At 43.1% G+C, this 17,915-nt stretch overlaps 1 protein-coding gene across 2 annotated transcripts; it reads left to right on the top strand.

The window, feature by feature from the left end:
* The first annotated feature begins 122 nt into the window (after positions 1-122).
* On the top strand, positions 123-12,129 carry clcn7 (chloride channel 7). 2 transcript variants are annotated; one of them, XM_084036779.1, is made up of 25 exons: positions 123-352; positions 1,218-1,292; positions 2,363-2,428; positions 2,837-2,902; positions 3,020-3,152; positions 3,271-3,380; positions 4,007-4,087; positions 4,222-4,284; positions 4,554-4,637; positions 4,723-4,816; positions 5,739-5,803; positions 5,994-6,110; positions 6,200-6,254; positions 6,360-6,420; positions 7,464-7,605; positions 8,297-8,390; positions 8,534-8,706; positions 9,034-9,085; positions 9,163-9,290; positions 9,373-9,458; positions 9,583-9,715; positions 9,907-9,966; positions 10,065-10,241; positions 10,449-10,529; positions 10,671-12,129. In XM_084036779.1, the coding sequence occupies exons 1-25, from the start codon at positions 239-241 to the stop codon at positions 10,755-10,757; spliced, it is 2,397 nt and encodes a 798-aa protein (XP_083892905.1). In that variant the 5' UTR covers positions 123-238; the 3' UTR covers positions 10,758-12,129. The 2 variants fall into 2 exon arrangements, with proteins under 2 accessions (XP_083892905.1, XP_083892906.1); XM_084036780.1 differs by lacking the exon at positions 1,218-1,292 and having other exon boundaries at positions 124-352.
* The last annotated feature ends 5,786 nt before the right edge of the window (positions 12,130-17,915 follow it).

Raw genomic sequence — 17,915 nt, 5'->3', positions numbered from 1 at the left:
TTTTATTTTATTTTATTATTATATTACTCTCAACCTTCGATTTTCGCCCGTAAACTACAAGTCCCAGCATCCAACGCGCACAGCGAACTTTTTTTTGGCCCTGCTCGCGAGCCGTACAAGGCGTAACGAGTCACATGAACGATCATGGGGAGCTGAAGAAGAATAACAGTAAGTTAGCCGGCTAACAACAGCAATCGATGATATAGATCAGCGGCAGGCAGCTTACCTGGAGGCCACCATGGCCAACATCACGAAGAAAGTGTCCTGGTCCAGCCGGGCCGACGAGTCCGGGGCCACCGGGGAGGGGACACCGCTGCTCAACGGCTCCGAGCAGCCCCGATTCTCCAGACAGGTACAGCTAGCATGTTAGGCTAGGCTTACCCAACCTGCCGTTACTCCTCCAGCAAGCGAGAAGATGCTGTGTCATGTGTTTGTAAACCACTGTAAGGTTACGGTTAGCCGTTTTTTTAAATGCTGCATGGGTTATGAATGCTTGTGTTGGATTTAAAAGCATCGGCGTTCATTTTTGTTTGGGGGGGTTGGTTGTGGTGTTATGGTACGTTTGCAGTTGGGCATCAAGCAACAACAAGCTTCGTTTGGGACTGAATGTAACTGCACGAAAGTAACTAAAAGAGTTGAATTACTTACGATGATTATAAATAAATCAGAAAAAAGCTTGTCAATTATTTTTTCTGGCAATGGAAATGTAGCCTGATGGAAACATTGATGACACATTCATTATTAAAAACTCAAAATGATGCCAGTCATAACTGTAAAAAGGGTGATTATGAGCCCATGAATAAATATAAAATCGGATTAGAGATTGTTTCAGGTAATCTGGGTACAAAGTGTGCTTTCCAGTACTAAACCACAAACTCATTAACATGAACAGACTGACTTTAGCCTGAATGAAGTGTCCACCTAATATTGAAACTCATGGGAAAATCCAACTTCCCCTCTTTCCAGGATTGCTTCGTTACTTCCTCCGCCACCGGGTCTGAAGGTGGAAGTCAACGATTCCTTTTAATGTGTTTTATTTCAGCGTATCCTAACTCGTATTGTTAGTTCCTCAAACTTCTTCCACCCTCTATTTCCGATATCTGGATAACATCTGTGTGATGTTAAAACATCAGCCTAGGAATTACTGTACACACAAACACCCGTATATATATATATATTTGGATATACATCTCTGTTGCTGTCTGTGATGTCCGTAGACGTCTGGAGGAGGCGGTATATTTCAGATAGGCAGACTCAGCACGGTGGATTTGGAGGACATAACGTCAGATGAGGTAAAGTCTGAGCCCGAAAGCGCCATCGTACTCTTTTTCTCTGTGTCTGTCGCTCCTTAATCATCACCACGGCTGCATTTCTCTTAGACTGTTTAAAAAGCGTAGTGTAGTTCGTCCACTCTATCATTAACCGTTGACTATTGACTTCATGTGACTCAGCCTTTGTTTACACATCGAGCTTCAAGGCTCAACTTGTGAGATGCAGCCTGAGATAGAGGTGAAGTTGAGCCTCATGCGGGTGATCTGACACAGAAGTGACCTGCGACTGGAACGGGGACGGCTGACTCATCCAACGTGCTCGCAAAAGACAAGTTTGGAATCGGACGGAACGTTTCCATATGATGCATCGCAAATGCAGGCATGACCCTGACTGCTCAACAGCTCAGTACTCTGTTAGAGACGAGCCGAGACCTTATCAAAACCCTCCTGCTGGAGACGTGCTTACACCAGAGTGTGGTCTAATCGAGTATATTTAGCTCTGAGCACAGCTGGAGGTAATCAGACAAATAAACAGACAGAATCCCATGAATATCCCCCAAAAGTCAGACAAATTCAGCGTTTGAGATGCATGACCCAAGAACAGAATCACAAGCTCGAGGCCGCCGCCAGCGGTGAGGGATTAGTGCAGGATCATACGACTGATGCTTCAGGCTATCTTGCCCTCGCTTAGCTTGACGGAACATCACATCATCCCATTTCCCTCCACGACGGAAGCCATCCGATTCAGCTCCGTTTGCACTGCCTGATGGGAATGTGATGCCATGCATGCGATGTGCACGATTTGTTGTATGCCGTAAACAAATGTTTGTTTGTTTGTTTGTATTTTGCTCTGTTTGTTTGAATGTCACTCATCTCATATTTGCTTTCCTTGCTGCTTGTTGGCGTCTCTTTTTCTTTCCAAGTGACCTTTGAGGTTAAAAACTTGCTGCCGTTGCATTCAAAGTGTTTGATTCATGTGATGTCATTAACTAAGCTTCTTGCAGCCATCACATGAATCAACAGGTCAGAGGTTATAGGTCAGCTCTGGTGTGGTCACCTCTGTGTTTTTCTGTTTATTTTCTACCCTTCAGGACTCTCTTAGGGGCCGGCCAAAGGAGATCCCTCATAATGAGAAGCTGCTGTCACTTAAATTTGAGGTAAAAACTAACTTTTGTATTATAATTATTATACGAGTCTGGAAACTCTGGAGTACATCCGTTTAATTAAAGCCTCTTTTAGATATTGCTAAATAAAGGAAGTGATGAAAACAGTAAAATGAGTCGACAACGCGGGTATAGCAAATTCACTTCAGGCCATGAAATCTCAACAACAAGTTGGGGCAATAAAGAGGGCAATAATCTCCTTAAGCAGGCCGGAAACTGGCAACAGTTCATAAAATCAGCTTTGCATTAACATTTTTTTGGTTGCTGTGAACTTGCTGACAAAGTACACACAGTAAGTATTTGTTTATCACAAAGCATTGAAGAATAGAAGTAAATATCACCACCTTTTATGTGTATTTACTGATGTATTGTGTTTATTTTCTTATGTGTGTGTTATTGCAGAGTCTGGACTATGATAACATTGAGAACCAGCTGTTTCTGGAGGAGGAGAGGAGGATGAGTTACATGGTTAGTAGAACGACTATGTTATTCTGATAAATATCTTTACTGTGAATAGCTCCGTGTATTTCCTTTCTCGGTCTCTCATCTCTCCTCCGCCTTCCCTCCCTCATCTTGTATTTTCAGGGTTTCCGCTGTCTGGAGATCAGTCGCTGGGTGGTCTGTGGTCTAATCGGCTTTCTGACCGGCCTCATCGCCTGTTTCATAGACATCGTGGTGGAGGAACTGGCTGGGATCAAATACCGAGTGGTCAAAGAGAGTATCCTCAATTGTGAACGCATATGTTATCCTTCAACTCCACAACTCAGAGGGAAATATTGTACTTTTTACTGCACTGTTTGATACTTTTAGTTCCCTTGACCTATGACCCCTCACAGACATAGAGAAGTTTACGGAGGTGGGCGGCCTGTCGATCTCCCTCATCCTCTGGGTTGTCCTGAACTCCGTCTTTGTCATGGTGGGGGCCATCATAGTCGCATGTATCGAGGTAAGACCGGAGGGGAAATCATGTGACCTTTGTTAGTAATCATCACCACTTTGTATTTCAGTTTTCTTGCTCTTGTGAGGGTTTGACGTTCCTCCGGTGTGGGAGTGGATTTTGAAGGAATGTGTCGGTCAGGCGTGTGGATTATAACCCAGTCAAGTACATGTGGAAGTGAAAACTGATTAGGGAACGTGCCAGTTTGATTTCCAACAATGCGTAATACTGAAATTTTCTGAAGATGAATGTGCTTCTCTATTCCTGCCTTTCTGGTTATGAGCTGGTCAGCAGTGGCTGCTGGGAGTTTTCTCTTGTAACCAGACTGAGCCAAAAAGTGGTTCATGTGATCGCTTTTTCATTTTTTTCCCACACAAAGGCTGCTGTTAATGCCATTTCAATAAGCAATGAAATATTTCATTATGTATATATAAACACCACTCTGATAACACTTTATCTTTATCTTACTTTATCAGCAATGATACGTTGTGGTTTCCTTGTTTCCTTCTTTTGACAAATGTACTTATTGTAAGTCGCTTTGGACAAAAGCGTCTGCTAAATGACCTAAATGTAAATAACATCATATCCTCATTCTTCAATATGACTCTCGTCTGTGTCTCCTTCATGTCTTTCAGCCCATAGCAGCAGGAAGTGGTATCCCTCAGATCAAATGCTACCTAAATGGAGTAAAGATTCCCAGGGTGGTACGACTCAAGGTACGGACACACACACACACACACACAACACACACACACACACTCATATGCATACATGGATGTACTTAACCCACTGTTTTTTGAACATGAAGGACTTTCACATCCTCAATATGTTGTGTGTTTGTCCTCCGTAGACGCTGGTAGTGAAAGTGTGCGGTGTTATCTGTTCGGTGGTTGGCGGTCTGGCTGTCGGGAAGGTAAACATGCATTCATTCATAAAAAAAAGGCTGCTGTCGATGGTCCACAGAGTCAACGGAGCCAAATAACACTTAAAAACCTGCACACGATGGCGGCTACAGACATTTACAGATCTCATTTAAAAACACAGACTGTACATGTAGCTTAGAGCAATTCATTTAGATCGTTTCCAATTCAAAGTTGTTTGGATTCAATGTGTAAATTAATGCCATGTCCTGCCAATTACTCCCTTTCATTCCTGTCTGTTTGTTTACCCACAATCCCTCAGGAAGGGCCCATGATTCACTCTGGTGCTGTTGTAGCTGCAGGGGTCTCCCAGGGCAGGAGCACCTCTTTAAAGAGAGACTTCAAGGTCAGAGTGTGTGTGTGATGTGATGTGTTTTAAAAAATGTGTTTTTGTGAGTGAAATAATGTAACTAGTCATTTCTTCTATTTAGATCTTTGAATACTTCCGGAGAGACACTGAGAAACGGGACTTTGTGTCTGCTGGGGCTGCTGCCGGAGTTTCAGCTGCTTTTGGAGCGCCAGTCGGTAAAAACTTCACCAGAGTACAAGATAAACATGCTTTATTATTAATCTGCTTTAGTTGTGTGGGTTGTTAACCTTCCAACCAATATGGCTGCATGCCCAGAATAAACTATGTCACTGTCAGGTCATTCTGCAGGTCTGGAAAAAGGATTGAACTCATTTTCCTTAAAAAAAAGTACCCAAGGTGGATCTTACCTGTTGTAGGAAGTAATGATGGTTTTAAAATGTGCTCTTATTGTGTGCAAACAGGAGACATCTACAAAAAAAAAAGATTGTTTTGCATGTTGATGCGTTCAGGAGGTCGTTAAATCCAGTCGGCACCTTGGCTGTCACTACTCTCTGCTAGATACAGGAGCCGCTTCTCGGCTCGTGATTGCCGTCATTAATTTTATCGCTTGAAAGGATGATTGTCATATAGTACCAGGAAGTACAGAAGAAAGTGAGATTGCAATAATAAATAATTCTAGGCCGTTTTATCCCAACTGGTTTTTCATCATACTTCCACACTTCGGATGGTGGCGGCTGTTAAATTGCATTTCATGTGGTATTAGAAAGTCTTTAAAAAGTCTTAAATTTAATTTGGAGAACCCTGCAGGAACCCTGCTTTCACCTGACTGACCCACCGGCTCGTTAATGCTTGTCGTAAAGCTGTAAGGAAAAGAGCTGCCTTGGTTTTGTTTCCTGACCAGTTGTTTGGAAATCCTTCACAAAGCGTGTCTCAGCCAGTCTTATCTGCTACTGTCACGTGAAAAGAGTCCCTGCAGTTTAACTTCGGTGAATCCAGTTAGTGTTCAGCCCCTTATTGATTGCGTATCAATCAACTCGCTGTGTGAAGGACGGTGCGTGACGGTGCCAACACTCTGCTCATTGCTGAGTTAATTGCTGCCGTGGTTTTTGACTGTGCTTTTGTTTCTCCGGTCGACAGGCGGCGTTCTGTTCTCTCTGGAGGAGGGAGCCTCCTTCTGGAACCAGATGCTGACGTGGAGGATCGTAAGTCACGCTGCCCCCCCATCATAAACTCGTTATTAACGGTCATGTGGTGTTTTCAAGGGAATCAAATCAAGAGGTTTGAATCCAGAGAAGTGGGGAAGATTGGAGCGCAGTGTTGATCGATGTGTTTTTTTTCCCCCCTCTCCCTTTTCGTTTCTCTTCATCCTCCCTCTTTGTGTCTCGCCTGCAGTTCTTCGCCTCCATGATCTCAACCTTCACCTTGAACTTCTTCCTCAGCATCTACCACAAAAACCCAGGAGACCTGTCCAACCCGGGTCTCATCAACTTCGGCCGCTTTGAGAATGATGTGAGAGACGTGTATTGGATACCAGCGTGTTGTGTTGCGTGTTAGTCGCTGCAAAAGATGACATCATGCTCTTGTGTCCCTTTTTTCAGAGTGTGACCTATAACCTCTATGAGATTCCCCTGTTCATCGCTATGGGTGCTATAGGTAAAAACTCTTTTACATGTCTGTGAATATGTTTGATTCTTTGCAGGGTGGAAACCATGAATGATATAATGATAATCCGATCGATATATGTGATTGTGTTACCAGGTGGGTTGCTGGGAGCTCTTTTCAACGTGCTCAACTACTGGCTGACCATCTTCAGGATCAGGTACGGGTTCGATAGAACGTATACAAGTAGAAAGAGGAGGGAGGAAAGTCTCGACTAAGAGGGTCAGGTGACATACAGCGTGAAGAGTTGCTGTGCAGCGGGCCAAAAAAAACAACACCGCAGCATTGAGGCTTCGCTCTCGCCTGTCAAAGACAGGGTGGGGCGCGCGACGAGGAAGTCTTCTCATGAGCGTTTGAAACAGTTTCTCAGGACGTCAGCATCTTGTGATTGAGGTGATTAATAATAGTCGCAGAGTTAGAACAGGTCTAATCACTGGGGAGACTGACTGGAGGGAGCTTCTGCCAAGAAACCTGCGGTTCCTTCTTCCGTGACTGGAGCCGCATGGCACATATATTCAGTGTGTTGAGGTGGTAGTTTATGTTGTATTTATACGGTAACTAGGATACAATTAAAGCTTTCTGGAACAAGTATCACACATTTGGTTTAAGCAAACTAAAAGTGGTTCCTGATTATGTGTTTTTAGGTATGACAGATACATTAGTGGCTTTAATAAAATGTGACATTTACTATGATCATTTAAGTTTGGCAAATGTGTTATTTCACACAGTAAAAATATGTAAAAGTTGAGGTATTATCCAGTCCAACAAATACTGTGGTGATAGAGTAAGGGTTAAAAAAATAAAAATAAAGGTTTGTGCAACTTTGCTCAGCTTAACTGGCAATAAATAAAACGACGTTCATTTCCTGAAACCTGGTGTCTTTATGTGTCTGAGAAGTCCTGGTTCTATAAATACTCTCTGTCATCCGGCTCAGTGAGTTCAGCAGAAGAATAAAGTCTGTATTTGTGTCACATTGTGGAACAATAATTGGATTCCACTCGGCATGTAACGAGCCTGAGGGCACAAAAGGCCGGATTTGTTTTCCACTCAGCTGTTTTTAGAGGTTCTTTGTTGCTTGGGAAAGTCCGGACCGGGGCTGAGAATCTGTGACATTTTGGAAGTTTTAGGGTAATTAGCTGTTGCTAATCTCAAAGTGTGTGTGTGTGTGTGTGTGTGTGTCTGTCTGCGTGTTTGTGTTTACAGGTATGTCCATCGCCCTTGTTTACAAGTGATCGAGGCCATGTTGGTTGCCGCGGTGACTGCTACAGTGTCGTTCACCATGATCTACTTCTCTAATGACTGTCAGCCTCTGGGGCCAGAGCACAAAGAGGAGTACCCACTGCAGGTTGACACACACACACACACACACACACACACACACACACACACACACACACACACACACACACACACACACACACACACACACACACACACACACACACACACACACACACACACACACACACAATGTCTTGTCATGAAGCTGAAATTAGGGAAGTCTGATTCTAGTGATGCATGATTCATCAAATAAGACAGACACAAGTGCAGATTAAGATAAGCTACATCCTTCCCACAATCTTCATGCTTCCCTTTTTTTTCTACCAGACTAGAATAGTTTCAGTTCGTTAAACGTGACCGCCAATAACGCCATGAGAACAATATTTCCAACGGATCAAAGAAGAGTGCATGTATGTCCACGACGCAGTGTGAGTCATCGGTGACCAAAGCAGCGGCACATGTCAGACAATTGGCAAGAAATAGGCTATTTAAAATGTGGCTGCTGCCTTGAAATGGATTTTTTTATGTGAGTAATATTTTCGATGCAACCTCCGGATTGACACATCCAGATCATGATGAAACCAGATGTGGTTGACGAACCTTCACTGATCCTTATCTGTCTAATTCCCCTTTTTTTAAGAATAATATGTCTGCTGGTAGACGGCCTTTCAAATCCTCAACAAGAACACAAAAACACTCTGTCTCTTTCTCTAGTCATGTCACTCATTCTCCCTCGCTCTCTCTCTCTCTCTCAGCTGTTCTGTGCAGACGGGGAGTACAACTCCATGGCAACGGCCTTCTTCAACACTCCTGAGAGAAGTGTTCGTAGTCTCTTCCACAACCAGCCAGGTAAAGCTGTTACTGAGGGCAAGCTTGCTAAAAATGATTTTGCACAAACATACGCACCAGCACCAGCCACTTCTTCCCTTTTTTCTTTTCTTATTGCACATGGGTTTCATAATGAAAACCTCTCATCCCCGTCTTTCCTATAGGAACCTACAATCCCATGACCCTGGGTTTGTTCACCTTGACCTACTTCTTCCTGGCGTGTTGGACCTACGGCCTGGCCGTGTCTGCTGGGGTCTTCATCCCGTCTCTGCTCATCGGAGCAGCCTGGGGGAGGCTGTGTGGAATACTGCTGGCCACCCTCACCCCAGACAGCTCGGTTAGTGTTAGCAGAAAACACCGTTCAGTTCCCCCCCCGTCGAAAACAGACCATAATATGGTTGAATTCATGCATACAATCAACACAAGTGGAATCTGACTGACTGTTAAACTTAATATTCTCTAAAAATCTCTGCTACTCTGTGTTAAAGTGTTTATAATCCATTATTTGTTTGATTTCTAACACGTGGGTTCAAAAATGATAATAAATGAATTACCTGTCAGTCTTAAAAGTAAAAACATCCATTTGAAGTGGATTATTTTATATGTGATAGTAGAGGATTTCCCCTTTAACTAACCCAATATATGTATTTATGTCTTCTGTTAGATCTGGGCCAACCCTGGTAAATATGCCCTGATTGGAGCTGCAGCTCAGTTAGGTGAGTTCTGTTAAAGTTGAAAGCTGTTAAAAACAGACGAAGATAAATTCCCAATGTTAAAACGATGCTCTCCACAGGTGGCATCGTGAGGATGACTCTCAGTTTGACCGTCATCATGGTGGAGGCTACAGGAAACGTCACATACGGTCTTCCCATCATGCTCGTCCTCATGACCGCCAAGATAGTAGGAGACTATTTTGTAGAGGTGAGTTCTGTTCTACAGAATGATAGAGTATGTTGATTGCTTGTATGATAACCCTAACCCTAACTGTCTCTTCCTGCTTCAGGGTCTGTATGACATCCACATCAAGCTGCAGAGCGTTCCCTTCCTGCACTGGGAGGCTCCCGCCACCTCTCACTGGCTCACCGCCAGGTAAGGCCCTCTGTGTGTGTGGATGGATGATCGTTGCACCATAATCACGTCAATCTGACTTCAGGCCAGCATTTGTAGTTTTCCCATCACCCTGACTGTCCCTCTCCCTCCCCCCTGCATCCAGAGAGGTGATGAGTTCTCCAGTCACCTGTCTGAACAGGATAGAGAAGGTGGGAACCATCGTGGAGGTCCTTAGCAACACGTCTACCAGCCACAACGGCTTCCCCGTCGTCATTCAGGGCGCTGGTAGTGACGAGGTATAGTATGATGGCTCGGGTTCTTTCTTTTTTTCATGATAGCGCTGCTCTTTGGTTCCGCTGTTGCACTTCCTCTATACATTATGTTCTTTTACTGTACAGTCTGAGCCATAAAGTCTAATTTGAGACGTTGAGAGTATCTCTAAAATATCACAATATTTGGTAATTTGTATCTTCTCTCTTTGATTCAGCCAGCGAAGCTCTGCGGCCTCATCCTCCGCTCTCAGCTCATTGTTCTCCTCAAGCACAAGGTAACACCGGCGATAGGAAACAGAAGTCAGTATTTTCACTTATGTTGCGATGATTTAAATGTACAATATACCGTTTGTTCCCCGCTCCGTCCTGGCAGGTGTTTGTGGAGCTGGCCCGGTCCCGGCTGACCCGCAGGAAGCTCCAGCTGAAGGACTTCAGGGACGCCTACCCCCGCTTCCCTCCCATCCAGAGCATCCACGTCTCCCAGGACGAGAGGGAGTGTATGATGGACCTCACCGAGTTCATGAACGCAACGCCTTACACTGTCCCACTGGTAATACACACACACACACGCACACACACACACACACACACACACACACGCATTACAAACACAGACTTCTTCAGCTCATAACTTGCAAGTCGTCGCTGTTGAATACAAACCTTGTATGTGTTTTTAAAATAACGGGAGGAGAGCCTGCTCCAGCTATGGAAGTAATAATAGTTTTTATTATTATTAAATATACTGGTTTGTTTGCAGGAAACGTCTCTGCCTCGTGTGTTTAAGCTGTTCAGAGCGCTGGGACTCAGACACCTGGTGGTGGTGGATGACGAGAACAGGGTAAGAGTGTGTCCGCCTGTGTTTCTGTGTCCGTTCTCATCGTCCGCTTTTTCATTTTCCTGTTTGATTTTAGCCTCTTTGTGTATTTGTTGAAGAAACATTTAATGATCAGGTCATGTTTGTGTCATGACAACTCTGCAGGTGGTTGGACTGGTGACCAGGAAAGACTTGGCCAGATATCACCTGGGCAAACACGGGCTGGAGGAGCTTCAGCTGGCCCAGTCATAGTACACACACACACACACACACACACACACACACACACACACACACACACACACATCCATGAACTATGACCACCTGATGTCTGGTAAGCTCTTTACCACCAGCTACGTATCCCTATGCAGGACACCATCAAGGGCCACGAGGTCTTTGTTATTCTTAGATGCCAAAATGGTCACCGTGACGACACAAGGCATCCCCATGTAAACGCCTGCATCATCAACAAAAAGACATTATTGCTCCTGGTGTAAAATTTGAACGGAGAAAGTAACTTCCCCTACTTTGAAAGGATTCTGACTTCCATTATCGTTCAGATTCCAGCTTTGGTACATTTCTTTTTCTTTAGGTTGTATACAGATATGTCATGGACAGAAAAACTAATATATATATATAATATTTGCCTTATTGGAGGAATTTTCCTGTGCTTGTACGTGTTCATGGACGTCACATAGTCGAGTCAGAATGGGAGAATATTTTCAAAATAAAGTAAAACAGACACTCTGCCAGCTGACAGAGAGGAAGAATGTGTTTGATCCTTGTTAGCTGGTGAACGGGGAAACCCTCAGTGATGCATACTCCACCGGTTATAACATTGATTAATTACATATTTCAAATTGAATGCTTTTTATGTCTTGCTATTGAACTAAACAAGACATTTAGGGAGGTTTACTTTGAAAATCGGATTTTACGGTTTGTAATAACTGACCATTTAAGTCCTCTTCTTCGAGGTTTTTTCATTATTGTGTAGTTTTGCACTGAGCGAATGCTATTATTTATTGTTAATGTTAAATATTTTAAGAGTGTGGTTTGGACTGATGAATGGCTTTCACATCCCAAATGATAAAGAGGCTTTTGAAGAGGAGACGTAACGGGACCCGATACTTTTATATCTGGTCTCATTTTGTCACGAGACATCTGATGCTTCTCTCTTTCTGTCTGCTTTACTGAGCATATATATATATATATTTGTACTACTGTCAGTAAAACATGGATTGATACTCATAGGTACCAACATTTTTAACACCTTCAAATGTTTGCACTTTGGCCTACTACTGAAAAATACCCACAAGTGTCCCTCGTGAAGCTCTATATGAATGTAATACACAAACCTTCTGTTTAAACCCATTTACTCCTGCATTACTGCAGTCACGGCACCACCCAGAACACTCTCAGAATTATTTAATTTAGTCAATTTGTAAATCTTAACATTTCTTCAATTATCAGTGTTTTTTTTTGTGCACTTCATAGTTTTTGCTCTGATTTTGTTTGTCTTTGTCTTTGTTTTGTTGTACAGTTCTAGATGTTAAAATATGGACTATGCTCTATTTTATAACCACTGGATAAGCCTTTTTGTGAATGAATAAATTTTGAAATCTATCATGATGTTTGATTTGTTGATGGGAAAACATTTACGTTATTGATTTAAAGGTTTGCCGGTCACATATTGATAAACACTCATTTTTGTGGGTCATTATCAGAGCTTCAAGTAAAAAAACTCACCTCTGTTAGCCTGCCGGGATCAAACCTGCGACCTTTCAAATACAGAGCAGTGTCTCCAGATTAAACACGTTCACAGTCGTGGACTGTATTCCCAGAGCTGATGAGTTATGCAGCAGACACGGTGGGTGGAGGAAATGTAATCTAACGAGCGCCGGCGGTCCACGGGGGAAATAGTGCGTCATATGTTGTATGTTCTGCTGATAATGCAGATCAATTACAGCCCGTGGCTGAAAAGATACTGTAACTCCCCGAGGAATTATGTTACGACTACTCACAATAAATCAATTTGGAGACGTCATACATTCTCTAAGTCGCCACTAGATGTCAGAAAAGGGCCGGACAAAAACACTTGGTAATTGTCTCCACCCCACGGATGCTGAGTTACTGCAATGCCAAAAATCAGCTGTCCTCATCTAAGCTAACTGGCTGCTGTAGCTTCACACAGCTCTAGTGTGTTTGAAGACACCAGAAGTAAAAAAACAGACAGAAAATTCACCCTCCAAGTGGTATAAGTGGACATATAAAGTATAATAATCATAAAAGGGAGAGAGGCTGACTGCCACTGAGCCTTTCAGGCAGCCATCTGTGGACAAGCTGCTATTATAGTGTCAGGTAATGGACACAAGCGTTCAGGTATTGAACCAGCGGAGGACAGTATTATGAGGATGAGTTTGCTTTTTTATGGACTCCTGACTATTTCTTCATTCATACACGTGGAATACTTTGAAGCCCTCTGTTGTCTACATTGTAATACTCTATTAGAAGTTCTACTTTCAAAATGTCACTGTTTAAGTATAATTATAAAATGTACTTAAAGTATGAAAATGCTCATCATTCAGAAAAATGCCCCCAAGAGTGTCATAATCACGTTTTATATTATTGGGTTATTGTTACGGGTAAGAGTAATGTTGACCTTCATATGTGTTTGTATTACATTGTGTTAAATGTAATTTATTGTTGAGTTTTGTTCACACTGTTGTCATAAGCATCTATGTTATTTAATCAGGTTTTTCCTGTTTAAGTAAAATAAGATAGTGTGGGTGTGCATGTCTAAACCCGGGGGCTCCTTAAGCTGAGACGCTCTTTATGACACCATCCTTGTTCAAGTGCACGTTTTATAGATGGTCATTCCACCAGGGACCACTGCTGCTGCTGATTTATATTTCCATAAAGCCATATAAATATAATGGGTTTATAGCACTGCTTGCTTTAGGACAGACAGGAGGTAGAAAGACCCTAACGGGGGTGATCGGTCGGGCAGGGCAACCATATTAATTCTTTTTAAAATGTTTTTTTTTTCACATTGAAGGACATTTTATGAAGAGAATCATCTCCTGTTTATTATTTTCGTCGAGAGAATCTCAAAGTTCAGCCGGGAGAAGGAGAGTCTCCGGTTTGTGGACCTCAGAATCGCGTCTTCGACTCTTTGCAGATGATGCGGTTCTGTTCAGACCGAGACCTTCAGCCCAGTGCTGCCCTGATGGACCGTCCCATTACTGCTAATACAATCCTCAAACACTCCTCTGCCTTTTTTAATGAATTAATTCAAATACACATAATACTCACTCATCACCTGACAACAGGAAAAAGCCTCTTAACTCATTCCTTCATCCGCCGTCAAACTTGATTACCAGCCCTGATTAACTCCATAATCAATCATTCCTTTGAGAAACACCTTTTTTGCATTTACTCCGTTTGCCTTATTAAATTATTATTCATTTCCCATCAGAGAGTTGACGTCTGGATTATTCAGTCATTCTCAGTCTGACTGAATCGAGGCGGTTGTGGTTGAACGGGGCCCCAAATGAGTCGCGTTCTTCTTTTCCCCACACTAAGCAGAGATAAACGCTCCCCACACAGAACGCCGTCCAATAAGACTCTTCTTATACACGCCGCCCCGACTTACTTACATACTGTATCTGCGTGTGTGATAGAGAAAGCAATTACCAGAGCTCATGTGGCCTCGGCTTAATGGAATAACTTGCCGAATCAATACAGATTACGCTCGCGAATTCATGCGATATCTGTCCCTGAATTCAATTTGAGGTGCAACACTGTCTGATGTTTGTTTTCCCTTCCGTGCACCTCATCCAGGCGAGGGGAGACCTTTTTGTTTTAAAAAACTTTTAACCTGGATTTGATAAAGCAGCAAGAGAGAGATAACTGTCACTATTTGCCACCGCTTGATGTTTGCTATGCTTTGTTTTTGTGTGAACAGAGTCAGGCTAGCTCTGTAAAACAGGGATTAAATGGTATTTCTGCATGTTTATGTTTAATTGTGTTAAACACTGTGAAGTCTTTGTTCACACCATAAACTCCAGCTGTGTCATTTCAAAGTCGTGACCCTGCTCTTCCCTAAACAGATGAGCGATAGACATAAAGATAATGCCTCGGCACACAGCAGGTGCCCGAGGAGCGTTTCATCATGTTTTTACCTTGTAAAAGAAATGTGGGCGTGCACGCTCTAAACCCCGGGGGCTCCTCACGCCGAGGCGCTCTTTATGACACCATCCTTGTTCAAGCACTTATTTTATAGATGCCACTCATTCCACCAGGGACCACTGCTGCTGCTGATTTATATTTCCATAAAGCAATATGAATATAATGGGTTTATGGCACTGCTTGCTTTAGGACAGACGGGAGAAAGGCCCCTCTGCCGGGGCAAGGCGACGGTATTAAATCAGTTTTCACTGTCGTTAACCGTTTCAAAATGATGGATTTGTACAAGGAGCTTAAGATTTTTGGCACTTTGAAGGATCTTCTGAGTTATTTTATCTCAATTGTGTGGGATTTATTTAAAAAAAAGCAGATGACATGACTTTTCATACATAAACTATTTGATTTCTATTTCTAAAACGATCTCTTATGTACAAATTAATTCTATGCAGATTATTCTTAAACTCTTGGGTGTAAAGGTGCTAACTAGAACCCTATTGTGTTATATGGCCTGACCTCATAGGAGAACCTTTTGGTTCCTGGTAGAACCTTTTTTTATAAAGGTCCCACCTGGAGACTGTTCAGAGGGTGCTACCTAGAACCCAACATGAAGGGTTGGACATGCATCTGTGAGTGGTTCTACCAAGGTTCTACGGAGAGCCCTTCTTTGGTGTAATGGCTCCACCTAGAGCCTTTTTGGTATGTTCTATCCAGAACCCTTCCACCTTCTAAGAGTGCTAACAGGAACCCACCCAGGGGGTTTCACCCTGAATTAAGGGTTTTATCTAGAACCCTGAAGCAGTGATTCTCAAAGTAAACAACACTTTAAAAAGTGTTAATCTACAAACCATTTGCACCAATAAAAACAGCATATTGTGTCCATGACTTTGGGCCAATAAAAAAGCTCAGATATAATTGTGACACACAGCAGTTAGTTCATTATTTTTTAATTAAGCACTTTTTAAATTAGATTTATTAGCACCACGCCAGTCTCGCTACTGTTAATATTCTAAAAGCTTTTACGATCAATTACTTGGAATGCGGCTATAAATGCTATCACGTGGAGTCCAAAAGTAATTTGATTAAATCGGCCTCTGTTTGAAGGAAAACGTTGGTATTAACGTAACATCTAACGTTTCCTCTCCTAAGCATTTACCTTTTTAAACTCTTAGCTTACTGCTAAATGATGTTCAATAACGTTGATTCTTATTTTTGATCCATTACAGCTGTAAGTCTCCCAGTTTGTGCAAGATCTAATAGGATGTTATTTTTTAATCACGTTCTTTATCTTCATGTCTCGTCAAATACACACGATTCCTGACTGACACCACCAGGGTCAATATTTAGCCAATATTCTCTGATTTGTTACAGATTTATGATTTCTATTTTTTTTTAATGACTACCTAAAGAGAGCGGAGAACTGAGTCTAAAACATTTATACGATCTGCAGTGAACCATGACTGATATGTATTATTCAATGGAAAATCTATATTGACCCAAATATATCGGTCTGACTCTATAGCTCGAACCCGTGAACATCCTGTTTTTTTTTGTTTTTTTTTGCCAAATTGTATTAAGACACAGCTACAGTCTCTCCTATTCATCATGTCCTTTTTCTTTTCTTTCTTTTATCTCTGCTCGTTCTCACTTCCTTCCTCACTAATTTTCTTTTTCTTTCCGCCATCCCACAATTCATCAAACTGCCCCGTTTCACTAGTGTCTGTTTGTTGAGTTTAAAACATGAATTAAAGCTAATCTGATTCAGGTTTACAGTCAATGTGTGGAATTAGCCTAAAACTGGTCTTTAAGTCAAAAACTAAGCATATTTTTGGGAGGCAAAATTCCTGTTCGGCGACAAACACCAAAATACACCCTAATTTCTGCATGTTTCCATATTTATGAAAGTAAAATTAATATACGGGGGTGTGAGATGACACCGGAGTGTGACAGAGTGAGGGGGGAAGAGAGAAGTTGTCTCCCAAAAACACAGTACGTGACGGCTGCTTGTTAGTCTGAGTGACAGACTAACAAGGCGTGTGTGTGATAGGGAGGGTGTCTGATTGTCAAGTGGGAGAAGCAGCTTCTTTTTTGTATTCCACACTACTATACAGCCTCAGAGGGGGGAGACACACACACACACACACACACACACACACACAGGACGAAACAGACGAAATGATGAAGCAGAAAAAGATGAGTGGGAGTCATGATGGAAGCATACTGCTGACAGGGTGTGGTCACTAAAAGACAGAGGGAGATGAAGAAGAAGATGAAGGAGAGGGAGGGATAAGATAAATGGAGACACAGAGAGAGGAAGAGAGAGAGAGAGAGAGATGGCGTGACACAGTGATAAATGGGCGGAGGGAAACAGGGAACGCCACATGAGAATTTGTATAAGTGATAAAAAATGAAGAGGAATATAAAAGCATGAAAGAGTTGAGGGGAGTGCGTGAGAAGGAATGGGGAGGCGAGGAAGAGTGAATGAGGGAGGGAAAGAGAGGTGGTGGTGGTGGTGGTGGTGGGAGGGGGGGTGTAAAGGATGAGCTCATTGCAGTCTCTGGGCTGATGACACGAGGAGGAGGAGGAGGAGGAGGAGGGGAGGAAGGGATGCAGGGGGGGAGGAGGAGGAGGGGTTGGCTGCTCGTCTGCGAATCGATAGCCAGCGTCTGAATAGCACACACACACACACACACACACATGCTGCTGCAGACAGCTCAGCCGGCGAAACCAGCGTCTGCCTGAACACCGTTAGCTCCCAGCATCCTCGCTGCTGCGTCCAACAGGAAACAGCTGACAGTTCTAGCCTTTAGATTTCTTCCCTGTTTTTCTTTTTTTTTGAGTTTACGAGAGAAGAAGAAGAAGAAGAAGAAGTGTAGAAAGCCGGCTGCCTGGTTTTGGTCTGCCTCTCCCCCATCCTCCCTCCCTCCCTCCATCCTCCCTCCCTCTCTCTCTCTCTGGCTCACACACATCCCATCACACCCACACCCAAGGATACCCTCCCTGCCTCTCTGCCTCCGTCTCTCTCACGCCAGCCCTCATCCCCTTCAACCCCTACAATTACACATTTTTTTTATTTCCTCCGGGGAGGAGATGCTCATCTGACCTCCCCCCAACCCCCCCACCCCACTCCCCCCCCAACCCTCACCTCTTCCTTCCAAAATTCAAGACTTTTGTGGATGGTCTCCTCTTTCATCCGTCCCTGCTCTGCTACTTTGGTGCTACCTGTGG

The sequence above is a fragment of the Eutrigla gurnardus genome (genome assembly GCF_963514095.1).
Source record: "Eutrigla gurnardus genome assembly, chromosome: 20".
NCBI lineage: Eukaryota > Metazoa > Chordata > Actinopteri > Perciformes > Triglidae > Eutrigla > Eutrigla gurnardus.
The sequence above is the reverse complement of the archived record's forward strand: the minus strand, read 5'-3'. Positions and strand labels throughout refer to the sequence as shown.